This window comes from Heterodontus francisci, chromosome 26 (assembly GCF_036365525.1).
Source record: "Heterodontus francisci isolate sHetFra1 chromosome 26, sHetFra1.hap1, whole genome shotgun sequence".
Lineage (NCBI taxonomy): Eukaryota > Metazoa > Chordata > Chondrichthyes > Heterodontiformes > Heterodontidae > Heterodontus > Heterodontus francisci.
This window is the reverse complement of record NC_090396.1, coordinates 30,126,851-30,154,356: the sequence shown is the minus strand read 5'-3', so window position 1 is coordinate 30,154,356 and position 27,506 is coordinate 30,126,851. Positions and strand designations below refer to the sequence as shown.

The following is a 27,506-nucleotide window of genomic DNA, read 5'->3' as shown; positions in this document are numbered from 1 at the left end:
ATTTAATCTCTGCTGGTCAAGTCAGGATATTCCTTCAAATTTTGCAAAGACCCAAATTTTTGCTGTCAAATACAGCTGGATGCCAATGAAACCAGGACACTTATCCTTAGACCAAGTACACTGGCTTCTGTCGGAGCTATCTGTGCAGACAAGGACAATACACTTACACAACAAGTCACATTATGTCATGCTGTCTGGACAAGGTTTGTAAATTCCTAACTATAGTCATGCTGCTGAATTATCTAACTGTTTAATAGTGCAAAGAGACCTCCTCCGGCCTCTCCACCCTTGGTCAGCACAGTGCCAGAGCTCCTGGATGGGAACATCTCAACCCTGAGGCTAGAATGCAACCACGGGAGATTTTTAATCCCAATAGTTTATAGGGGTAGGCAAAGGCCACTGGGCCCAACAAGGCCTCTCTGATAGATCAACCCCACCAGCCCACTTTCTCATTATATCCCTCAATCCTTTCTTAGTACATTCAGTCAAAATAAAGTAAAAAGCTATGATCTACCTGATCTGGATATCTTCAAGCTTTTCGCACAATCCTGGTTTGTTAGTGGCTTCCACTACATTTGGAGTTCTTTCAGCATCGCAAGCCAGCTCCTTAAAATCTATATCAATTCCATCAAAGCGCTTGGAATCCTAAATAGCATATAGGACAATAATATATGCTCTAATACATTTGTACTTATTGTTTGAGTATAGATCATGCACAAAGCAATTTCAAAAAGTCAAACAGAAGTGCAATTCTTGCACAAATCTATTACTCCAAAGTCCCTGGCAACAGTAACAGAGGAACAAGAGTAGTCCATTCAATCCCTTGAGCTATTCCTGAAATCAATTAAATCATGGCTGATCTGTATCTCAAATCCATTTATCCGTCTTTGTTCCATAGTCCTTGATATCCTCACCTAACAAATATCTGTCAATCTCAGTCTTGAACATTTTAATTGACCCTGCACCCACAGACTTTTCAGGTAAAGAGTTCCTGACTTCGACTACTCTTTGTATGAAAACGTGCTTCATGGTTTCACTTCTAAATAGCCTAGCTCTAACTTCAAATTGTTGCCCCTTGTTCTGGATTCCACCACCAGAAGAAATACTTTTCCTGTATCTACCATATCTAATCCCTTTATCACTTCAATTAGATCACCTCTCAAAACTTTCTAAACACAGAGGAATACATGTCATGTTTATGCAACATATCCTCATAATTTAACCCGTTAGTCTTTTAAGCCTTGGTATTATTCTGCTGAATCTGCACTGTACCCCATCAATAGCCTGAGGTGTGATGCCCAAAACTGAACGCGGTACTCCAGATGGGGTTTGACCACAGTAAAACTGAAGCATCACTTCCTCTCCTTTTTACTTCCAGCCTCCTTGAGAAAAAGACCAACATTCCATGAGCCTTTTTGATTACTTTTCATGCCTGTGCACCAGCTTTTACTAATTTCTACACCTGGACACACAAATTGTTTTGCTTCCCCGCAGTTTCTAACCTTTTATCTCAGCTCAGAAATTGAGACCTGCACCTTTAGAATCACAACTTCAAACACAAAAAAAAAAGTTTTAGTCATTTAATTGTACTTAAAAATAGAAATTAATTTTTTTTTCTTGAAAACTGTTTTATACCTCAGGCAATTGAGATCGAATGTCCTCAGACCCAATGAAGATGCTTTCCAAATGCGACCATGTGCGTTGCACCTCAAACCAAATTGAAATGACAGAGTCAGCTACAGATAGCTTCTTCTGCCAACTAGATACTTCTTCCAAGAAAAAGGCAATATACTTGGAAGTCATCAAGTTCTGCAGCTGGACTTGGTTGTCCTCCAGGGTCTCAATAAGCTCCTCACTGGATTTGAGCAATGGAACAGAAGTGCATGAGTGGCCTTCATACTGGAATTCCATGGTGCTCCAGGTTGTGTTCAGTTCCTTCAGTACTTTTTCCATGCCCATTTCTTTCACGGCTTTGTCAACAATTCCACGAACCTCATCTTCAAAGTTGTGCAGGTTCAGTTTCAAAAGGTCAGCTAGAGTTGTGCTATCATCCATTGTAAATGTTACATTTGTAGCCTGCATTAGTTGATACCAATGTCTGTCCCGTATAGCTGGATTCTGAAGTTCAGCCACAGCCCGTAATGAAGTCAAAATATTCTTCACTGTGTTGTCCAACCCAGTGAAAGCATCCCATGCCCTTATTTCTTTATCCAAGGCACGAATATCTTTAGCAAACTTCTTACATTCCATATCCATGTTTTCAACATTGATTTCCCGCCACTTTGTCGTCTTCCAGTCATTCATATTTGAATCTACCAGAACAATCATATCCCAGAGTTCTTTTAGAAGACACACTTCCTTTCTGCATTGTTTTAATTGTTTGTAGTCTGGTACATTAACCTCAAATAAACTTGCAGATTCATTAATGGTGCCCATGGTGGCTTCCATTTGGCTGATCTGGCAATGGGCAATATCTAACATCTGGTAAGGTTGTATACTGTCAAACCTGATAAAATAGAACAATGAATCAATGTAGTAAAACAAAATACTATTTTATACTTTTATTTACCTTGATGCATATACTACAATTACAGGCTCAAGAAAGGTCACTAAAACCATAGAGTTAATACAGCATACATTCACCAGAATGATGGATGAACGAGAAACTATAATTATGAAGAAAAGACTTGAGATACTGGGATTATTTTTACTGGAGCTTTGAAGGCTCTGAGAGGATTTATATTACATCCAGTCTACAGCGCAGAAACAAGCCATTCGGCCCAACTGGTCTATGCCGCCATTTATGTGAACACGAGCCTCCCACCCCTTTTCATCTAATGCTATCAACATACCCTTCTATTCCTTTCTCCCTCATGTGCTTATTTAGCTTTGCCTCAAATGCATCTATGCTATTTGCCTTAACTACTCCTTGCGATATTGTATTCCACATTCTGAGCACTCTTTGGGTAAAGATGCTTCTCCCGAATTCCCTATTGGATTTATTGGCTATCATATTTATGGCCTCCAGTTTTTGGCCTCCCCTGCAAAAGTGGAAACATTTTTTCAATGCCTACTCTTTCACACCATTTCACTGCTGTAAAAATCTCTCTCAGGTCTTTTCTCAGCCTTCTCTTTCCTAGTGAAAAGAGCTCCAGCCTGTTCAATCTTTCTTGATACTTACAACCTCTCAGTTTTGATATCATTCTTGTAACCTTATTTACACCTTCTTCAATGCCTTTATATCCTTTCTGTTTTATGGAGCCTAGAACTCTGCACAGTAATCCAAGTATGGTCTAATCAAGGTGCTCTAGAAGTTTAACAAGACTTCACTGCTTTTCAATTATACTCCTCTAGAAATGAATCCCAGTGCTTGGCTTGCTTTTTTTATGGCCTCAATAACCAGTGTTGTTACTTCTAACGATTTCTGTATCTGTAACCCTAGATTCCTTTGCTCCTCCACCCCATTTACATTATTACCCAAACAGTGTGTGGCCTCCTTATTCTTCCTGCCAAAATGCACCACCTCGCAAATACCTATATTGAATTCATTTGCCAAAACACATAACTGAGAGACTGAGATAACTGTGCTATCACTGGCAGAAGGGTGTAATAACAGTATAACAAATTGACATATTAAAAGCCCATTCTGCAAGCTTGTTATGTGTTCATCTATTTTGTTGCATTCTTCCTTTGCTTAAACTATACCCCCAATTGGGTATGATCTGCAAATTTAGAAATTATACATCCAATTCCGCATCCAAATCATTAATTGTCATGAATGCTTCATCTTGTAACATGATTATATTTTTAAAATTGTGATTTTTAAAAGTTCAAGATGGAGACCAGAAGGTCAGGTGACCTCACTTCCAGTCTGAGAAACGGCAAGACAGAAGTCTTGGTCATCAGGACAACAGAGAACACAGATCAAAGACTTCCTTTTGAAAACAAAGACTGCAGGGCTAACACCTGAAGAACAATGGGTTTCACCCTCCCAGACTTTCAGGTCGTAAAACAAGGAGTCCGTAACTCGGAAGATGTAAATGTACCAGGCAGTTGTTAGCACCTGGTAACAATTATAAGGCCCAAGTGGCTTTCTGAAACCAGACTACAGGACTTCGCATATTGGATCAGTACAATAAGCTATTGACTTTTGAGTCCACATAAATTTAACAGACTTTCTGAAGGAAAACCGGCTGTAAGAGAAGAAACCAACGGTTATGGCCTCAGAGCAGGCTGCAAGAAGGGAGCCAGTGTTTGCAGCGCCACAACAGGCTGTAAGAGAAGAAACCCACAGTTGCGCCCTCAAGAGACAGAGAGAGGAGACACCAGCTCTCAGAAGCCTGATACAGTAAAAGGCTGCGAAGACTTGAACCGGATTTGAAAGTCGAAGCTTGCAGAGAAGTCGAAGGCCAGCAGGATCACCAGGAATCGCCTTATTCACAGACTTCCAGGTCGAAAGTGTTCAGATAAGTGAGAAAAGAGGACATTAATTTTTTTTAATGGTCTGGGAGATCCAACCCATTACAGCTGGGAGGTGTTCAGGACTTTTAACCACAAAGGATTTCATCATCAAAAAGGACAGTGTAATGTATCAATGTGGTATGAGATTTTCAAGTGTTTGAATAAGTAATTTTCTTTGTAATTTGGGGTATCTGCTACTTACAAAGTTAATTGGGGATTTATTTTAAATTTAGTTGTTTAAAAAAAGTCTTAAAATGTGAAATCTTGTGTAATTCTTGAAATTGGTTTGGGGGTTCATATCTCATTTTTCACGTTAACGATCTCACTGAGATCGTAACATAATACAGATTTTTTTAAAATCGGGAATAAATTCATAGAATATTTCCTCTGATTGGAAAGTCAATGATAAGGGGTCAACAGATTAAAAATGTGACAAAGAGTGTGAGGAGAGAGGTTAAGGAACATGTCTCAATGCAGAAATTGTTGAAATATGGAATGGTTTGCCATAGGGAATAGCTGAAGCATAGGCAATTGCATCTTTCAAGGGAAAAGTGGCTCACATATGAAGCAGAGGAGGGTACAAGGTTATGGAGAAAGAGCAGGACAGTGAATTTTGATTGCTGTAGCAACAGCCAGCAGACACAATGGATTCTTTGGCCTTCTGAGCTTATGTGCTTTGAATCTTTATGGTCCTATAACCTTGGCTCAGTTTTATCAAAGAAAGGTTGATCTGGGATTTGCGTCTCATTTTGTTTGATAAACTGCACTGCAAAGAAAGCCACAGTACTTCGAAAGAAAAATGATCTACTCAGTATTCTCCGTCACAATATTTTGTTAAGTGCAATATATCAGCCAACATTGGAAATTGCTACACCACCTACATTAAAAACCTTAGGTCAGTGTGCAATTCCTGTCAATTTCTAATTATAAATCCCTAAGTCCACATTTATAATGGAGACTGTAAATGTAAACTTGTCACATTGTAATTACACCCTTCTGCCAGTGCTAGTGCTGTAGTGTTTCAGTTTTGCATCTCTGAGCTCTTCAGCTTATACTTCAGAGGAACTCCTATGCTCCAACAACTCTTATTTCCTCCTTCCCAAATCGATATAAATTTTGCTATTGAATGGTAAATAATAATACAAAATCAAAGTATTGTATAAAAATAAGAACAAACTTTGTGAATTATAAATGAGGGCTAAGTTATTTCTGCACACACTACTTCAATTATCCCTCTAATCTTGCTTCACCTGAAGACTACACCACAGGATATCGACACCTGTTAAAAATACTCACCTGTTCATAAACAAACGCAAAATAATTAAGAAACAAGGATCGCAGCAGTAAATGCCAGTTTTACCAGAATCCTGGGACATTCTTGTCATTAGTACATTTGTTTACTGATGCTACCAGCAACTATGTGCAGCCCATTTATAGAAAGTAAAAGGAAGGGAGATGAAGACAAATGGAACATGTATGTTTTGCAATTATGCAGTGTGATCAACATATAAATGTTCAACAAAATACTGTGGATATGGGAAATGTAAAATAAAGACAGAAAATGCTCAGCAGGTCTGGCAGCAACTGCGAAGAGAGAAACAAAGCTAACCTTTCAGGTCAATGAACTTTCATCAAGAACTGGAAAAGTTAGAGATGTAACAGGTTTTAAGCACATATAAAAGCAGGGCAAAGAGGGATAGGAGGAAAGAAAAATGGTCTGTGATCGGCAGGAAAGATTAAATGACAAAAGGGATGATGGTGCAAGACAAAAGGCAGTGGTAAAGGGACAAGTAAAGAAACAGAAGATGGGTCCAGAGGAGATGTAAATGGAAATACCAGAGTCATGACCAACAGCTACTATCAGATAAAATGGGGGTGGAGATTATGATCTGAAATTATTAAACTCAATGCTGTGTCCAGAAGGCTATAAAGTGCCAAATTAAAAGTTAAAGTGCTGTTCCTCAAGCTTTTGTTAAGCTGACATGTAGGAAGCCAGGGACATGGGGGTCAGAATGGGAGTAGGGTGGAAAATTAAAATGACAGGCAACTGGAAACTCAACAGTCACACTTGCAGACTGAATAGAGGTTTTCTGAAAAGTGGTCAGCCAATCTGTGCTTGGTCTTCCCTATGTAGAGGAGGTCACATCGTGAGCAGTGAATATAGTATTCTAAATTGAAAGATGTTCAAGTAAATCCCTGTGTTAGGGGCCCTGGACGGTGGGAAAAGAGGAGGTGAAAGGGCAGGTGTTGCATCTCCTGCACTTACGGGAAGTTGCCTGGGGAAGGGGAGGGGGTGTTGCAGGTGATTGAGGAATGGACTAGGGTGGCACAAAAGATGTTAAAACAAGCATTCATTTATTTACGCAAATAATGTACAACATGTGCCTGAATTCATTTTATTCTTTGAGTTTGTTAGGAAGTTTGTTTCTCCAGTGATTGTACATTCCTTATTATCCAGAACAATAATATAATAGAACATTTTCCAGTTCTGATGAAAGGTTAGCTACCTGAAACATTAACTTTTGTTTTCTCCCTCTACAGATGCTGCCAGACTTGCTGAGTATTTCCAACATTTCCTATTTTGAATACAAATGATCCATATGTTCATATGCAATTTCTTTGTCCATTATTTTAGCCAAGAAATTAGCCCAGGAGTTAAAGCCTCTGTTAAACTAAAGAACAAAGGAACTGCAGATGAATGTGTAAAGTATGGGCAAATAATTACAGGGCTACCAAGAACAGTTTGGAAGGAGAGAGAAAAATAAAACTAAAGTTTTTTTTAAAAATTGAATGCCAGTAGGCAGTCATGCATCACCAGCCTGGCATTTAGATGCACTCACTCTATAATTTGAAAAAGTAGACAACAGACTTGAATCAGAATTGAAAAGAAACGTAAAAAACTAAGTGTCTTTACTCTTGCAGAACTATGAGTTGCAACTATCAGCCACACTTTGTACTTTTCATATAACAAGCATAATATGAAACAGTTGAATGTTAAACAGGTGTAACACTATATATAGGGAAAACAAGAGGTGATCTGACATCCATTTGATATTGTAAAATAAATTCACTTTTCATTTATTCTGAATGAATTGACAGTGTCTCATCCCACCCTCCCACTCAGTTTCTCAAGAAAACTAGATTTACTTCATATTTTACTCAAAACAATCTATAAAATACGAGAAGAAAAATAAGAACCTTGAGAGCAGGTTGATTGATCCAAATTGTGACTGTCACTCAAACCCAGTGCATTAAACCACTGGCCAAATCTGCAGCAAATATTTATAAAGCGCCAACTCTCTAAGGGACAACAGGATTAATTTTGGTTTGGTGCAATAGTGCAAAACTGACAATATCAGCTCAGACACCTGTTACACACCTCTGATTCTCAATACTATTAAGTTCAATGGAAATGAAAATTGGGACAGATGTTTAACAGGCAGCTGATCTGATATTGCCCAAAGTTAACATTACTCCCAGCATACCCATAATCGTAGCAATATGAAATCTATTCGCAGAAATGTTTTGCATAAAAAGTACAGAGAGGCAGTGATGCAGAAATTTTGGACTTTTATGAAATATTCATGCTTTTACAAGGCATGAAATTGAGACTTTTTTTACTCTTCATAAGGCTGCAATAGACTTCATGTTTGTTAAAGTGCATTGGTCTAAATGATCCAGTAAGGGAAACAGCATCACTGAAAGAATTTGTATGGAATGCACTATTGGGATTTTGTAGAAGGCATTGGAATTCACAGCTGTTCAATCAAACCATTGTGATCCTGATCAGAAACTTCCGATTTCATTCCTTTATATGAATACATATAAGATGTATTCAGTGAGTTTGGGATGCATTAATACTGCAAATTCAGCATCAATGTGAAGCAATTTCAACTTAATATCAATGATACATTGACAGTGTACAACAAGAGTCAGCACCTAATCTGTCTCTGTAGTGAAGAAGAGCAAAATTCACTTTGAGGAGGCAATCTCACGCTTTTGGCGTTTGACACAGTTGTAATGTAATTGCAATGTGGTGTCAAATCTAGTTTTCAAAGTACTTATTGGGCTCTCTGGGCATCTAGCAAACCTGACATACCTTAAATGTTCAGAGTATTTTTTTTAATTATTTTTATTTTAGAGATACAGCACTGAAACAGGCCCTTCAGCCCACCGAGTCTGTGCTGACCATCAACCACCCATTTATACTAATCCTACATTAATTCCATATTCCTACCACATCCCCACCTGTCCCTATATTTCCCTACCACCTACCTATAATAGGGGCAATTTATAATGGCCAATTTACCTACCAACCTGCAAGTCTTTGGCATGTGGGAGGAAACCGGAGCACCCGGAGGAAACCCACGCAGACACAGGGAGAACTTGCAAACTCCACACAGGCAGTACCCAGAATTGAACCCAGGTCGCTGGAGCTGTGAGGCTGTGGTGCTAACCACTGCGCCACTGTGCCACCCCAATCTCCCTTTGAAATTTCTAGCAGATAGATATGCAGCTCTATGCACATATTAACCAGGCATGTACAGAGCTCTCCCCTTAAAACAGTGGTGAAAGATTTAGCCATGCAGGAGTCAAACAATGGGAACAGTTCTATCTACCAGAAGCTAGTCTTAAATCACTAGCTTCTGACTCATTAGCAGTGGTTACCTCTCACCTGAATGGTGCTTCCTTGCGAAACTGCTCTCGGAATTTGTGTTGTTCCACATCAAAACTTGCACATTTCTTGCGAAGGACTGTTACTTCATTGGCCTGTCGGGGAGCTACCTGCTGCTTTGTTGTTATTGCTAGCTTCTTAATGTTGTTCCACTTCTCTGGCAGTTCCTATACATACAAGCAACAGGATGTACAAGTTAATGCAGAAAACATTTAACAATCTAGTAGCTGCAACACCAGAGTACAGCAGTTTCCACTAGTAGCTCTGGAACCAAGGCTAGATGCATTTGATGCCAAAGCACACTCCTGTAGTGAAGGATTTTCTGCCATACTCAACAAACTCTGCCCCAAGAATGTTCACCCGCCTTAGTGGGATCTTATTTGCCGTAAGAGTCAAAGGCTACATCATCTCTTTTAAATGTTTGGTTACTTAGTGGAACTGTGATGGAATGACACATGTCATCAGAAAGCACACCAAATGTTTGACATACAGCTGTCGGCCTTACTGATAGCACTCTTGCCTCTGAGTCAGAAGATCATGGGCTCAAGATCCATTCCAGAGACTTGAGGCAACCTACTCACCAACAAAAAGGTGGTATAAATTGGTTCCAAAGCTCAGCAACCACAAATGTTCCATTTAGATGCCAGCTTTGGTAAAGTGATAGAGCTCTTGTCTCTGAGTCAGAAGTTGGTAGGTTCAAATCCCATTCCAGAGACATGAACACATAGACTTGGGTTTTGCAGTAGCAATGCTAGTGAAACTACCAACATTTGCTGTAATTGCTCCTTTGAAACTGACAACAACTTTTGGAGTCTGCGCATGCACACTTAAATACAGAAATGCAAAGTTTCTGTCAGTGATTTATTTAGAGATACAGCACTGAAACAGGCCCTTCAGCCCACCGAGTCTGTGCCAACCAACAACCACCCATTTATACTAACCCTACAGTAATCCCATATTCCCTACCACCTACCTACACTAGGGGCAATTTACAACAGCCAATTTACCTATCACCTGCAAGTCTTTGGCTGTGGGATGAAACCGGAGCACCCGGCGAAAATCCACGCAGGTCACAGGGAGAACTTGCAAACTCCGCACAGGCAGTACCCAGAATCAAACCCGGGTCCCTGGAGCTGTGAGGCTGCGGTGCTAACCACTGCACCACTGTGCCGCATGCGCTGTTGAAGTCTCCCCAAACTAAACAGATTATCTAGTCATTATCACATTGCTGTTTGTGGGAGCTTGCTGTGCGCAAATTGGCCACCACATTTCCCATATTACAACAGTGACAATATGTGAAAAGTACTTCAATGGCTGCAAAGTGCTTTGAGACTTCTGGTGGTCATGAAAGGCACTATACAAATGCACATATTTCTTTCTCTCAAACTGGAATCAAGTAGAAATCACTGAACTGATGAAAACTTGCTCTTTTATGCTATGAGTCTCACTGTAAAAACCCTTGAAAAAGTTACACCTTGTTCAGTGTTCATAATTACTGCTGAACAGCCTCACTGTCCCTGATAAACAAATCTTATATTTGTGCAATGTCAAATTTTTCCATTATGAATTAAAAATTCACATTTTGTTTTAAATTTTAAGTTTGTTTATTTCAGTTTCTACCTTAATCTCATGCATGTGCCCTGAATATTTATTTCATTTTTTAATTCAAAGTGAAAAAATTAGTGCATTTTACTTCCTAGTTTGTAGTCTGTAAAAATACTTCAATGTGATGGGCTGCTTAATGATATCACTGTTGCTGGATGCCTAGAGATCCCCTTGACTTGGCGCCAGATTCAAACTGACATCGATAAAGGGGAAATCCATACCACAGAGACCGCTTACGTTTTGCGAGCTGCTTTCTTTGAGGTCAGCAGCAAGCAAGTCACTTCACTGCTGACTGCAAAATTTGAGCCATTAGCTAAGCTGACACTTCAGTGCAGGATGGAGTGCTGCACTGTCAGACATGGTATATTTTGGATGAACCATTAAACCAAGGTCCTAACTTCTCTCTCAGGTGGGTGTCAAAGATTCCATGGCACTATTCAAAAAAGAGCAGGGAATCCTCCAAGTCGTCTGACCAACATTTATCCCTTCACCAACGTGACAAAAACAGACTATCTGCTCATTTATTTCATTGCTGTTTGTGAGATCTTGTGCTAAATTAGCTGCCAGATTTCCCTAAATCACAACAGTGACTACACTTCACTAAAAGCACTTCATTGACTGTGAAGTGCTTTGGGATGTACTGAGATTATGAAAGGAGCTATATAAATGCAAGTTCTTTCTTTAATATCAGGTTTATAACTGTACAATGAATAATACAGGCTGTTGTAGCAGCTGTTGATGGAAAAATTAATCCCAACTTCTCTTTCTAACTATCATGGAGTTGGAGCAAACAGAGAAGAAGAATAAAACATGGTACTGAGAGTAACAGCGATGAACTACAATTAAAGATTGGAGAAACTCAAGATCATTTTCCTCAAAATTGGAGATTTTCTGGGGAGAATTGGACGGGAAAGAGCTTATAATTAAAGGCAGATTGCAGATCAATATCACAGGTCCAAAAAGCAACAAATAGCTGTCCAAAGGATTCTATTTAAATTGATAAACACTGTTGCATTTTGATCCCAATGGATTTTGATAGCTTAATTCCTTTGTGCAAATTCATATTTTCAACTTGTATATTAAAGAAATTCATAGGGCTGAATTTTAACAGCCCTCCGATGAGGGGGTTCATGGAGGGGAGGCCCATAAAATTCTTTCAGTAGAGGCCTGCCTCGCCTCCTGACGCCGAGAAGGGCCTGATGCATTTTACCGGTGGCGGCACGGCCTCAGTGCGGCCCTTCCCCGCCACCTTCATTTTAATATTAAAATTAATTTTAAAACATGCAAATATACCTACCTGGTCTGACAGCCAGTTCATGCCGATATTCCGGCCATTGGCTGTAACTCCCGTACCTTCGGATGTCCACACGAACATCCGAGGCGTAATATTGGCAGGGAGGGGGGGAGCAGTGAAATTCTCAGGGCAGGCGGGGGAGCGGGGAACAGTCTTTTGATTGGTTGCGGGGGGGGGTGATGGTGGGAAGGGGGTTAAGGTTTAAGGTTAATAAAGGTCGGGGAGAAAGGTCTAAATCTGCATAAAAGTTTTTTGGGGGAATGGGAAATGAATGAATCAATTCTTCCTTGGGGGTGTGGGTGAACAGAGTGAAAATGTTATTAGATGTGTAACTTTAATTTTGAACATTCAGTCCCTTTAAAAATACGAATGCTAGTGAAGGGCTTGAAGCCCTTTAAAAATGGTGCTGCGACTGTGCGGTGGTGCCGCACGCCATTGCCGGGGACAGAGTGGCTGCCCCCTCTACATCATCAGTGGTGGCCATTCCGTCCCCTCCATTTAAATGAGCCCCCGCGCATAATATCACGGAAGGTCAGCAACCACACATCTCCGCGGGCGGACCGCCAACTTCAAATTGCGCCACCGGGATTTGCGGCGCGCACAAAAAATTCAGACCATAATGTTTGTGTTCACTATATCGCCTGTAAATTTTTGAGTGGTAACTTTACCCAGGCTATAGGAACTCAATGGAGATCCTGCCACTCTGGTGAAATGCTCATACAAGAGGTAAGTTTAATTGTCTAGACAATATGATCAAGTAATTAATAGTGTTCCAATCTATAACCAGGATAGTAGCATACAAGTCGATAGAAGTTAAATACCAAACAATCCCCTGAATATGGTGTTCAATTTTGGTTACCAGCCTGTTTGGAGAAAACATAAAGACGAGGAAGGAAAATGGTACTAAGAGCAAGCGTGATAAACTATAATTAAAGATTGGAGAAGCTCAAGCTTAGTGATCTGAAGAGAGATGTTTAAGTGGGGTGTCGGGGTTGGGGAGGAGCAGTCGAAATAAGTTGTATCAAATGGTACAGATAACCCCAGAATTTGAATTTGGAGCACAAAGCACATTTAGGCCAACAGAACATCAATTTAAAATTATTAGTGTTACAACCAGGTGAGAAGGGGTCGAGAGGGTTTAATTTTAGAAACACGGTTTTTAGCTCCCCCTTCAGCGAATCCTTGTTCACTGTTCCAATTGTAAGGCAATTTATTAGATTTTGTTAGATTTAAACAAGAAAGGTAGAAGTTTATTAATCTTAAACTCTAATCCAGTTAACGACTATGAATATGCAATGCAACCACACGAGCATGCATACACGATAAACACACACGCAGATAGAGACAGAAAAAGTAGAAAGAATAAAGCGGAAAAGTTTGAGGCAATATCTGTTAGTTATTTACTGTCTTTTCAGTTCAATGTGGAGTCTTTGGTTGCTGGTAAGTCCTGCTATTCCTTTGGGCCCAGTTCATGCTTCAACCTGTTTTGATGTCGGAGTCTTTTCTCTCTTGTGGTGTACATGTCTTCCATGGGTCCAGTGGCTTGGGAGAAGGTGAGAGAGGGACAGCCAAGAGAGTGGCTTTCTTGTTCCAGCTTCTGTTGTAAACTGCCTTATTCTGAATTCTTTTCTGTGTGGCACAAAATAAAAACCCAAGTTGGCCAGCAGGTCAGTCATGTGACTAACTGGCTTAACCACTTCTGCATTTGTGGATTGTATTGTTTTAGCAGGCCCTGGAATGCACTTCCTTACACCGTCAATGTCTGGTAATCAAAATCCATTTGGGTTAATTGGATCAGGGCATAGTCCTTTCTCTCCACAAGTAGCATCTCTTAGTATGCAAATGTCCTTTCAGCCTAAATGTCTGTTGATCTCTTTAACAAGTCATTTCTTCACTCCAGCAACAGTTTAAAACCACCGTTCATATGACAAAATTAATATGCCTTATTCTTGGCAGGTGGGGGTCTGCATGACATTAGAAAGAAAATTTTAAATAGAAACTAGAGAGATTGGTTTTTTATACTCAAAGATCAGAAATTTTGAATAATTGGACAGATAATGGCCCAGATTTTATGGCAATAATAACAGTAAGGCTAGCAGTGCTAACTGTTATTAGGGTTTAAATCAGCAGCACCTTTTAGCATCTGCACCTGTGCTGTTAAATCCGTAAATCAGGTAGTTGCTGTCCGATTTGCCCTGCTCCTCTACAAGCTTCACCACACTGCTCTTTGCTGACAGACTTAGCATTGAAACACATGAAGGGGATAAAGTTGCCCACTAGTCACCCACTAAACATGCCAGAAAAAGTAAGTGAATTTTTAACACCGTGGTTATATTTATTGTTACCAGACAACAATGTGATAACGTGTTTGACCATTTTGAGGTTATAGTTGAAAGTACTGTCCCAATGGGAGTTGTCTATAACACTGATCCATTGCACTTTGTTGCATGGCGAAACTAAAGATTTCCTCCTTTAGTATTGCTGTCACAATTCACTCTAATGCATATCATTTCACGCATGACTAAAAGAATTGTTGCTTTCTACAAATGGATGATTTCCATGTAGAAATTTATCAAGCAGTTTCACACGTTAGAAAGGTAGATTGAGAGCTAGTGAGCACAGTTTAGTATATCAAAGGAATTCACGTATTTAAATCATAAATTTCACAGTGTTGCAGCAACCCATGAAAATGATTTATTTAAAACAAAAAAAAAAACAAAGGAGGTTTCTGGTTTCAAATGGCATTTATTGTGTACTCAAAAACTATTGTAAAAGGTTGACTATAAACAGGTCACTTTCTTTACTCAATGAAGCCAGTGGTTGAACGCGAGCATGGAGACTGATATGTTAAACTGAGATGTCATCCTCACAATGTATAGCAAAAACCTTCAGTAGGTAGTGTTGTTGTGGTTTATTTGCATTTGGCAAGCAATCACCATTTTGCACATTACGTTGAATAAATACCCGCAGCTTTGGGTGAACAAGTTTTTTCAATGATATGTTGCCACTTGCAAAAGCATCCACAAGTTCCATTGTAACTAACTGACGATTTTCTGGGCTGTCTGTCAACTTCTTAAAAAGAGATGAAATCATTGCTTGTTTTTTTGCGTGTTCGTTTTCCAGCAGTGCGATGTCAGATGCTCTCTTTCTGCTGCAATGGCTTTCTGACTCTAAGTGGTGCTGAACCATTTCCAGCCATGTGTGATCCAACAAAACATTGCAGTTTGGACAAAACAGTATTCCACCATCGCCACGCAGAATTTGGCTTCCAAATTCTTTCACTTAATGTGCTGCAGTAATGGTTATGGCCATTTTTGATTTGTTCATTCTGGCATTCTCACTTGTCTGCTACTACTTGGCATTGCTTCTCTCAAAACTGCACTTGAATCCCATCATCCACCAATCAGCGAGCGGAGCTTTGTATCAATTACTAAAATGTTTAATGTTCGCAACATGCCCTGCAATTATGTGTCAATGAATAAAACATGTGAAGTTCACAAAGTGGCCACTTTCACAGAAGACCTGAAATTTCACAGCCAATGACACGTTTTTCACAGCCGTGAATTTACTATAGGCTCTACTATAAGCATGCGAATGAACTGCACTGCAATGAAGGACATTTTCTGAAGTGTAATTATCCCAGAATATAAGTGACTCCTGATTCTCCTTGTTGAATCCATCCAGAAGATTGAGTAAATTCTCATTCACTAATTTCTTCAAGCTTTTAACATCTCAGCATTGTTGTCATCTTCAGAAGCTTTTCAGTGACATGTCATATATATGATGTGATTTTTAATAGTTAGTGTCAAAGTGGATTGATCTTGAGCAGTGACCAAAGGCAGGGAGTCTGCCATAGAGTCATACAGTCATAGAGTTATACAGCACAGAAACAGGCCCTTCAGCCCGTCTAAACTTTTTCATCACCTCAGAATCCAACTTGTAAGATATTACTCCCATTTTATGATTTCCCCCTCAGTATGGAAACTACAATGTTGCTTCCATTGGCATCTGATCCAACTAGAAGATTAGGTTTGTGATTTTTTTTATTTCCAACTATAGTCAAGGCTATGTAAAAGCCACTAAGATGCAAAATTCTAAAATTCTTCCAGTTGACAGCAATGTATGTTTCTGCATAATGAATTAATGACTGAATCAAATGTGATAACTATCCACAGTTAACGTTTCGGGTCAGTGACCCTTCTTCGGAACTGACAAATATTAGAAAAGTCACAGATTATAAACAAGTGAGGTGGGGGTGGGGCAACAGATAACAAAGGAGAAGGTGCAGATTGGACCAGGCCACATAGCTGACCAAAAGGTCACGGAGAAAAGGCTGAGTGATTCCAGCATTTCTTGTTTTTGTTTCAGATTTCCAGCATCCGCAGTATTTTGCTTTTATTATATTGTGATAACTATCCATGTGCCTCTCTCATACTCTACAGTTGTTTCATAATGTATCAAGTAATGCATGCACATTTTCCAGGAGTATTTCATAAGTAATATTTTTTAATAAACATTGGCTCAGGCAAATTACTTTCCTTAATCTGCAAACACTGTCAAAAATGTACTGTTAACAAGACAGGGTTTCTACAATAAAAGCAAAATACTGCGGATGCTGGAAATCTGAAATAAAAACAAGAAATGCTGGAACCACTCAGCAGGTCTGGCAGCATCTGTGGAAAGAGAAGCAGAGTTAACGTTTCGGGTCAGTGACCCTTCTTCAGTTCCTTCGGAACCCTTCCGAAGAAGGGTCACTGACCCGAAACGTTAACTCTGCTTCTCTTTCCACAGATGCTGCCAGACCTGCTGAGTGGTTCCAGCATTTCTTGTTTTTATTTAGGGTTTCTGCAAGTCCAGGAATTATTCATTTGTCACCTCAGCAAGCAAGGATAGGTATTTACCAGCTGCTGATGTTGCAATGGACTCCTGAGAAATAAAATACATTCAATTTACCAGCGTACAGTTGTGTGAACCATGACTGTCCAAAGAGTGAAGGAGACTGCAGAAGTGATGGATGAAAAGTAATGGTAAAATACATACCTGTTTCCTTCACATGTGGAATAAATATAATTCCAGCAGCTTTGCCTACAGGATTCTACTTCAACAGAACCTCCCAAACCCACAACCTTCATCAACTGGAAGGACAAGTGCACGGGAACACCATCAACACCATCATCTTCAATTGTCCTCACCCCACTTGTGAATATATCGCCCACTTCTCCACTGTCGCTGGGTCAAAATCCTGGAACTCGCTACCTAACAGCACAATGGGGCACCTTCATCACATGGACTTCTGCAGTTCAAGACAAAGGCCCACCAACATCTTCTCCAGGGCAACCATGGATGGGGAGTAAATGCTGGCCTTGCCAGTGACACCCATATGAATAAATTAAAACCATGCTTTCCAATTCTGTGTTACTTTGTTAAATATCTGAACTGAAGAGTATAATTCAGCAGTGGCCTTTGGGTCCAGAATAGCAGTTTCTCCCCCTCAGCAGAGTATTTATTAGATTTGAGTTGCTCTGCTTGCAGCACTCTCTCGTTAGGACTAAGCACAAATGCAATAAAATTGCAATAACTGCCCAGGGAACTAGCCAAGCACTCCATGTCAGAAGGTGCAAAATCTGTGACCAAGTACACACAGCTTCAAGTAAAACTTCACAATGCACAAAAAAATCCCACATGAATAGTGTGTGCCTTACTGCTGGGATGGTAAAAATCCCAGATATTAGGTTGGATGAAAAAAAACACCAGAATAACCTTTTATGGCATACCTGTTGTTAATAGGGTTCATTGTTTATCGCAGAAAGTGATCTTTTTGATGGGATACTCTAAAATTAGGAACTAGTCTGGAAATATTGTTAGACATTATCTCAAGCATGTACGCAAAGTTCTGAAAATCACAGAATTTGTATTAGTTCAACCCGATTTTTAATTCAAGTCCAGTGATCACTTGGGTTCTTCTTGTAATATAGAAATTAATACCAGCCCCATCTCTAGGTTAGGACAATTAAAAGAATACAACAACTCTTCCACTGACCTCCAGAAGCTTGTGTACGTCTTCAGGTAATTCCTGCTCATAGATCTTCAGAAGTTCTATTGTCTGTTTAAGGGGCTCAAACATCTCATTAGTTGTAACTTGTCTCTCTTTCACAGCCATGAGATGACCCATTACACCAATCAGGCCATTGAAGTCGCCTTCTTCAACCTTCTGACGCAAACCTCCTTCTGCCACTTTGATAAATGCTTTGAGGTCAGTCAGACTGTAAGGGACAAAAAAAAAGAGTTCAAGGGAAAAGTGAACATGAGGCCAACAGAACAAAAAAAAATCAGTTTTACATGGAATTACATTGAATATGCAGGACAGATGTAAGTAACTTGCTCCAACTATTCTGTGCTCAAGTTTACACTTCACACAAATCTCCTCCCATTCCATTTGCCTTATCTCAACCTTTCAGTGTATCTCTCTACTCCCTTTTCTCTGATGTACTGATCTAGTTTCCTTTTGAAAGCATCTAGGCTACTTGCCTCAACCACTTCCTGTGGTAGCGAGTTCCACATTCTAAACACTCTGAGTAATGAAATTTATTTTTCCCTATTAGTTTTATTAGTAACTATTTTGTATTGATGACCACTAGTTTTGGATTCATCCACAAGTGGAAACATTCTCTCCACATTGGCCCTGTCCAACCCAGTCATCATTTTAAAGACCTCAAGAAGATTACCTCTAAGTTTTCTCTTTCGTAAAGAAAAAAGCCCCAACCTGTTCAATCTTTCCCGATTGCTGTAATCTCCAAGTTCTGGTACCATCCTTGTAATTCATTCTTTGCACTTTCTCCAGGGCTTTTCTGCCTTTTTTTTTGATGGTATGGGGACTAGAACTGTGCACAGTACCCTGTATGGCCTGACCAGGGTCCTACACAAGTTTAACACAACTTCACCACTTTTGTATTCTATGTCCCTCAAAATAAACCTCAGTGCTTTGTTAGCATTTTTAGTTACTTAGCTGATCTGCGATGCTGCTTTTAATGATTTGTTTACCTATATTCCTAGATATTTTTACTCTTCTACCCCATTCAGTTATTTTTTTATTTAATCATGATGATGATTATATTTTTTCTATCAACTAAGTGCATTACTTTACATTTATCTATGTTGAAGTTCATTGCCATGTAACTTCCAGTCTGCAAGTTTTCTAATGTCCTCTTGTATTACGTTGCATTCTTTCTCTATGTTAGCTATACCCACCATATTGGTATCATCTGCAAATTTTGATAGAGTTACTTAGTCCAAATCGTTAATGTAGATTATCAATAACAATGAACCCAGCACTGATCCTTGTGGAACACCACTTTCTGCTTTCCTCCAATCTGATTAACTACCCTTTACCCCTACTCTCTTCTTTCTATTTTTAGCCAATTTGCTAGCAATCAGCTATTTTTCCTGACTCCACGAGCTCTAACCTTTGGCATGAGCCTATCATCTTATCAAAGTCCTTTTGAAATCTACATCTACATTCAGAATATCCACTGAATTACCCTTCTCTACTCTTCCCATTATATCTTCAATGAATTCTCTCAGGTTAGTTAAGCATGACTTCGACTTTAAAAATCCATGCTGACTATTGTATTATATTTTCTCTCCTGTGATGCTCTTCTATCACTTCTTACAGATTCCAGTATCTTTCCTATCACTGACATTAAACTGACTAGTCTAGAGTTCCCAGGTTTGTTCTATCTCCCTTTTTGTATATAGGAACAGCATTAGCTGTCTATCAGTCTTCTGGCAGGATTCCCTCTTCAATTGAACTTTTATGTATATATAAAACTAGTGCCTCTCGATCTCCTCCCTAGCTTCCTCAGTATGTGTGTGTGCATACCACCCAAACTTGGGGTTATATCTTCTTTTGGTTTTGCTAGTTTGTCAATTATTTTTCTCCCATTCTACCACAACAATATTATTATTATTTGTAAGTACATCTAGTAAAAACTGAGGTGAATTTAGTCATTCAATACTTCTGTCATTTAATTACTTTTGAGTTTATCTTGTTCATCCTTTAATGGCCCTATCCCGACTTTATTATTCCCTTTTTTAATAATGTGCCTATAGAACACTATTATTTCTTTATGATATTCCTTAATAATTTGATTTTGTAATTTCTCTTTTAATTCCTGATACTTGTTTTAACTTTTCTTCCAATTTCTTCATTTTCCCTTTTATCTTCCTCTCAGAATCACAGAATTGTTACAACACAAAAGGAGGCCATTCGGCCCATTGTGTCAGCACCAGCTCTCCAAAAGAGAGCCATTCCCCCGTCTTCTCCCCGTAACGCTGCACGTTCTTCCTTTTCATATAACAGTCTAATTCCCTTTTGAATGCTTGGGGAGGTAGTGGCATTGTGGTATTGTCACTGGATTAGTAACCCAGAGACCCAGGGTATTGCTCTGGGGGCATGGATTCAAATCCCACCATGGCAGAAGGTAGAATTTGAATTCAATAAATAAATGATGGCCATGAAACCATTGTCGATTGTTGTAAAAACCCATCTGGTTCACTAATGTAGTTTAGGGAAGGAAATCTGCTTACAAGTGACTCCAGACACAGCAATGTGGTTGACTCTTAAATACCCTCTGAAAGGGCCTAGCAAGCCACTCAGTTGTATTAAACTGCTACAAAATCAATAAGAAATAGCACTGTGGGTGTAACTACCCCACATGAACTGCAGTGGAACTCACCTTCTCAAGGGAAATTAGGGAATGGCAATAAATGCTGTCCTAGCCAGTGACAACCACATCCCACGAATGAATTAAAAAAAAATTGAACCTGCCTCCACCACACTCTCAGGCAGTGCATTCCAGACCTAAATGACTCCCTGTGTGAAAAAAGTTTCTCCTCATGTCACTTTTGCTTCTCTTATCCATTATTTTAAATCTGTGCCCTCTTGTTCTCGATCCTTTCATGAGTGGGAACAATTTCTCCCGATCTACTCTCCTTTAGCATCTAAGTGCTTCTTATATGTCTTTTTGCTTTGGTTCAATTTTCCCTTTAGTTCTTTATTCATCCATGGTACTTTATAACCAGCTTGCTTGTTTTTGGCTTTTAGTGCAATCCTTTTCTCTTGATCTCTATTAATTACCATATTAAAGATCCCCCTGTTTTCCTGTCTCTGGTTTTTCAAGATTTTCTCCCAGTTTACTTTCTTTAGTTCCACTTCCATCTCCTCAATGTTATCTTTTCCCATCTACTATCTTAGTTGTTGCCCTACTTAGGTCCTCCAAAAACCTAAGCCCATCCAAAACTCTGCTGCTCGCACCAAATCCTGTTTACCCATCAACTTGGTACTCGCTGACCTATGTTGGTTTCCAGTTAAGCAATGCCTCGATTTTAAAACTCTCATCCTTGTTTTCAAATCCCTCTATGGCCTGGCCCCCTTCCTATTTTGTAACCTACTCCAGCCTTATACCTCGCCCTTCCACCTCCACCTTGCCACACACTCCCCCCTCGTCCCCTGCCCTGCACCCCTATCCCCCAAGGTATCTGCACTCCTGCAATTTCAGACTCCTGTGCATCCCCTTTTTTAATGGCTGTACCATTGACAACCATCCCTTTGGCTGCCGAGACCCTAAGCTCTGTAATTCCCTCCCTAAACCTCTCCACCTCTCTACCTCACTTTCTTCCTTTAGGATGCTCCATAAAACCTTTCTGTTTGACCAAGCTTATGTTCATCTGTCCTAATATTCCCTTATGGGGCTCGGTGACAAATGTTTTTTGATAATGCTCCTGTGAAGCATCTTGGGACACTTTACTACGTCAAAGGCACTACATAAATGCAATTTGTTGTTGTTGTTATGTCACTCTCAATCCTAATTTTGATTGAACCTTACTGTGTCACGATCACTCCTACTCTTACTTCTCCTATCTGTTCCAGTTCATTACACATTACAACATCCAGCAGTGATTCTTCCCTTATTGAACTTCTTATGTAGTGAGTGAGAAAGGAGTCCTATATACACTGTCAAAACACAATTCCCTTTTCTCTTTTTGCTACTATTTCCTGCCAGTTTATTTGGGAGTAATTGAAATCTTTCATGATTATTATTCCATGTCTACTACTCACCTTGTAGATTTGCCTATATACTTCCTCCAATTGCCTTCCGTATTTGGCGGTCTATAGTATACCCCGATTATGGTGTTGGATCCCTTCTTATCTTTCAATTCCTTGTCTTAAATCACCATGATTCAACCAATTTATTATACTGTAAGACATGCCTAAATTAGTTCACAACATTCCAATAAAGAACAAGAAATGCTGGAAATACTCAGCAGGTCTGGCAGCATTTGTGCAGAGAGAAGCAGAGCTAATGTTTCAGGTCAGTGACCCTTCTTCAGAACTGACAAATATTAGAAACGCAAACGATTTTAAGCAAGTAAAGCGGGGTGGGTGGGGCAAGAGATAACAAAAGAGGTGTCGATAGGACAAGGTCACAGAGAATAACTGACCAGAAGGTCATGGAGCAAAGGCAAACGGTATGTTAACGGTGTGCTGAAAGACAAAGCATTAGTACAGAGAGGGTGTGAATAGACTGTAAAGCACAAAGTACTCCAAGAACAAACATTTAAAAAAATTTTAAAAACAGAAATAGTGGGTAGGCACGTAGAAACAAACTAAACACACTAAAAAAACGAAAATAAAATAACAAAATAAAAAAGAATAAAAAAATAAAAAATAATTAAACATAAAAAGGGGGGGCCCGTCATGCTCTGAAATTATTGAATTCAATGTTCAGTCCAGCAGGCTGTAGCGTGCCTAATCAATAAATGAGATGCTGTTCCTCGAGCTTGCTAGAACACTGCAGCAATCCCAGGACAGAGATGTGAGCATGAGAGCAGGGGGGGTGTGTTGAAATGGCAAGCAACCGGAGGCTCGGGGTCAAGGTTATGGACTGAGCGGAGGTCTTGCACAAAGCAGTCGACCAATCTACATTTGGTCTCCCCTACATTGTGAGCAGAAAATACAGTATACTAAATTGAAAGAAGTACGAGTAAATCGCTGCTTCACCTGAAAGGAGTTTTTGGGGTCTTGGATAGTGAGGACAGAGGAGGTAAATGGGCAGGTATTATACCTCCTCCGATTGCAAGGGGAGGTGCCATGGGAAGGGAACAAGGTGGTGGGGTTAATGGAGGAGTGGATGAGGGTGTCGCGGAGGGAACAATCCTTTCAGAATGCTGACAGGGTAATGGAGGGGAAGATGCATTTGGTAGTGGCATCACGCTGGATGTGGCAGAAGTGGCGGAGGATGATCCTTTGGATCTGGAGGCTGGTGGGGTGGAAAGTGAAGACAAGGGGAACCCTGTCGTGGTTCTGGGAGGGAGGGGAAGGGGTGAGGGTAGAGGTGCGGGAAATGGGTCGGACACGGTTGAAGGCCCTGTCAACCACAGTGGGGGGGATTCCTCGGTTGAGGAAAAAGGAAGACATATCAGAAGCACTGTCGTGGAAGCTGGCATCATCAGAGCAGATGCGTCGGAGATGGTGAAACTGGTATCTCATTTACCAATTAGGCACACTACAGCCTGCCAGACTGAACATTGAATTCAATAAATTCAGAGCATGACAGGACCCCCCTTTTTATGTTTAGTTATTTTTTTATTTTTTCTTTGGTTATTTTATTTTAGGATTTTTAGTTTGTTTGTACTGTGCCTACCCACTATTTCTGTTTTTTTTTAATTTTAATGTTTGTGCTTGGAGTGCTTTGTGCTTTACAGTCTATTTACACCATCTCTGTACTAATGCTTTGTCTTTCACCACACCGTTAACATACCATGTGCCTTTGTTCCATGACTTTCTGGTCAGTTATTCTCTGTGACCTTGCCCTATCAACACCTTGTCTTTTGTTATCTCTTGGCCCACCCAAAGCTTTACTTGCTTAAAATTGTTTACATTTCTAATATTTGTCGGTTCTGAAGAAGGGTCACTGATCTGGAACGTTAATGCTGCCTCTCTCTCCACAGATGCTGCCAGACCTGCTGAGTATTTCCAGTATTTCTTGTTTTTATTTCAGATTTTCAGCATCTGCAGTATTTTGCTTTTACTCCAATTAAGAGCATCAATTTCAATTGAATGGCTTTGCTGTAAATGTTTCATTGATTCAGGCTTTTTTTCTTTGCATACAATGTAAAGTTTATTATAATGATAATCGTGTGCGATGTTATTTGTATATTATTTCTGGATGTCAAATTTCCTTAACAGACATTTAGCATTAAATTATTGGTTACTATGTTCTATTAAATGATGATAGTACCAATGAAAGAATAATATTCAAGCTATATGGTAGTCATTTTATATAAAGTATACTAAATTACTGTCATTTGGCCTTATAAACATGGAGAACTGATAGAAGTTAATTCACGTGAACTTTAAACCAAAATAACTTAAATATGAATAAAGAGAACTTGTATAAATTGGGAGTTCAGGCTTCCAATCCTCATCGCCAATAGAAATAAACGCTGAGCAGATATTCTGAGTCAAAATCCTGAAACTCCCTCGCTAACAGCACTGTGGGTGTAACCACACCACAAGGACTGCAGCGGTTCAAGAAGGCAGCTCGCTAGCACATTCTCAAGGGCAATTAGGGATGGGCAATAAATACTGGCCTTGCCAGCGATGCTCACATCTCACAAACGAATAAGAAAAGGGGAATTGAACAGTCAAATTCCTTACCTGTTTGTTACATGGTCAATCAGGTGCTGTTTGAACATAAGGCTCCACTTCTTAATGATATTCAGCAAGGCAGACATGAAAGGCCTGGAATCAATTCGCATCCAGCTGTCAAATATGTTGATGGGCTCTAGATGGTTCACCTCATCATAGATCTTTTCATAAGAGTCCACCTGTTCCTTATACTGTTGGAGTGTTGGGGGGCTTTCTGGTACACCATCTTCTGCATGAGCCTCAATTTCTTCAGCAGTGAGAACATGCCCATAGAGAAGGAACTGACGCATAAACTCCTTTCGGTCATCGACCCACAGATAAGCATACTGGTCAAAGGAGTTTTGATAATTGCAGCATTTTGCCATCACATGTTGAATGATGTCCATCAGATGTTGACGCATGTCTATCAGGTCAGCCATGTCTTCCATATCAGCCTAAGAGCAAAGTCTTCAGAATCAGCAAACAACTAAGACACAAGGAATAACCAACATAAAATACTTATAAACAAGGCAGCTGGGAAAACCATTAACCCCGTTAAGAACTCTCAGTCTATCTGTCATGCTGGGCCCCCACCTGCCAAGAATGAGGCATATTAATTTCACCATATGGACATTAAATTTCAAATTGTTGCTGGGAAGAAAAGAAGGCCAGTTACAAGGGCTGCCAGATACTTAGCTGAAAAACATTTGCATACCAATGGAGACAAGAGAGGTTGCTTCCCTTATCCACCTAACCTAAAATAGACTTTGATCACCAGGTATTGTGTGTAAGAAGAGACATTCCAGGGTCTGCAAGGACAAGAGAATCCACAAACACAGAAGTGTTAAACCAGTTGGTCATGTGACTAACCTGCTGACAAACTTGGAAGTTATTGAAAAAAAAAGACTGTTTGCTCCTGGAGTGAGAAGACCTCTCCTGTCTGCTCCCATCTCTTTCTCACAAGCCTCTGGGCCCACTGAGGACACATGAACTTCAAGAGAGAAAAGTCTCCTACATCGAACAAGGTTTAAGAAGAATACTGGGCCCCAACGAAAAGCAAGACCTACCTACAATCATGGACTTTACAGCGAGCTCGAAGAACAGTAACTAAAACCATCTTCAGCTTTTCCACTTTATTTCTTCTGCTCTTTTCTGTCTGTATCTGCATGTATGTATCGCATATGCATGCTAGCGTGGGTGTGTCGCGTATCCATAGGCGTTAACCGAATTAGAGTTTAAGTTTAATAAAGTTCAACCTTTTTTCTTTAAACCTATGTAAACCTGTTTGGCTAGTTTCTTTGCCTTATAATTGGAAGTTAGTGAACAAGGATTCACTAAGGGGGAGGTAAAAACAAGGTGTTTTAAAATAAAACCCTGTTACAGTAAGACCAGGTGAAGACTGAGAGGGAACCCTAGACCCCTTTCTCACCTGGTCGTAACACTATCACAGCAATCTCATCACAACTGCTTCTTACTGCAATAACTGCAGAAGGTGGGAAAAGAGCTGATCTTCACCTCTAGCAATTATTCAAGGTTGGTTTAAGTTACTTCACTTCCCATTTTTTACATGATCACTACTATCCTGCATTCTCTAAAAGAAAGGTGCATTTTAAATGTTACAGACAATACCTATCTGTCCAAAATATGCAACAAAATCACACCTTCTTAAGTGAGTTAATGTTTGCCTCTTCTAGTTTTAATTTCTGATTGGAGAGGAGCAAGAGGAAAATGATCCTTTCCATTTCTTGAAACCGCTGCTTTTGCATACTGCAAGAAAAGAACATTCCAAAGCACTAAGGGGGCAATTTTAGCCTAACCCACCATTAAGGTCAATGGAGAATTATCTTGGGCAGGGTGTAAACTGGCATTACATCCAATCAGGCTAAAATGGTTCCCAACAGTCTGATATGGAGCTCATACTTAGTGGAGAAGCTTACCTGATAGTGAGGGAAGGTGCTGTGTTCTGCCAACCTGGGAACCAAGGACGAAATCTTGAAAACATCATTAATCAGTCCATCTACCAGGTCATAGAAGCTGTCACTGGTGCCTATCTCAAGAGATGGGCGGAAGACCAAGTCTGGGGAGACCAAGTCTAACTGGGCTTCAAACAGTGGTGCAAATCCAGCTTTAGGCTCTATTAAAAACAGAAGCAGAATAATAGCGGGAACCTGATATAAGAATGGGAGCTCCCCACTAAAAATCAGCAGCATTAGATGTCAGTTCACAGGGAATACAAGCAGAATTTTCAAACATTCCATTTATGAATGCTCAAGGGTAACTTCATTCCTTCATGTGGTCTAAAGATCTTCTCACATGTTCTATTGTCCCAGTTACACCAATTCAATACCAAAAAAGCAATGCACTAGTACTGATGTCTGCCCACAATCCAGGGCAGGCTTGAGGATTATGAGTGCTAGCAACCAAAACTAATCATGAAATGTCTAATTGACTAACATAAGCATGGCCTTCTTCATTCGTTGGCACTTCAATCATTCTGTGGAGGAATGAAGTTACTCAGCAATACTGGACATTTAGAAAATTCATCCAGAAAATTCATTCAGAATTTTAGAAAATTCTCGAGGGGCCGGACGGCCTACTCCTGCTCCTAGTTCTTAGTTCTTATGATCCCAAATGTGATAGTTGAACTTTTCTTATTCTTCTCTGTACCAGGTCTTGTTCTAAAGTATGCCCTCTGACCTTTGACCAGAGAAGACAACAGTGCTGTGGGAAATTAGCTTTTAGACAACCTTGAAAAGAACTCACATGTTGGCAACTGTGCAAGT

The 27,506-nt window shown here is 39.9% G+C and overlaps 1 protein-coding gene across 1 annotated transcript in view; it reads right to left on the bottom strand.

The window, feature by feature from the left end:
* The window catches only part of LOC137384244 (dynein axonemal heavy chain 9-like), a 584,247-nt gene that overhangs the window by 479,691 nt on the left and 77,050 nt on the right, over positions 1–27,506 (bottom strand). Inside the window, exons 16-21 of the mRNA XM_068057979.1 lie at positions 26,661–26,857; positions 24,754–25,178; positions 18,076–18,298; positions 9,137–9,303; positions 1,636–2,506; positions 515–645 (exon numbers count right to left, since the gene is read on the bottom strand). Coding sequence (XP_067914080.1) covers positions 515–645; positions 1,636–2,506; positions 9,137–9,303; positions 18,076–18,298; positions 24,754–25,178; positions 26,661–26,857 — 2,014 coding nt within the window. The remainder of the gene's footprint in view (positions 1–514; positions 646–1,635; positions 2,507–9,136; positions 9,304–18,075; positions 18,299–24,753; positions 25,179–26,660; positions 26,858–27,506) is intronic.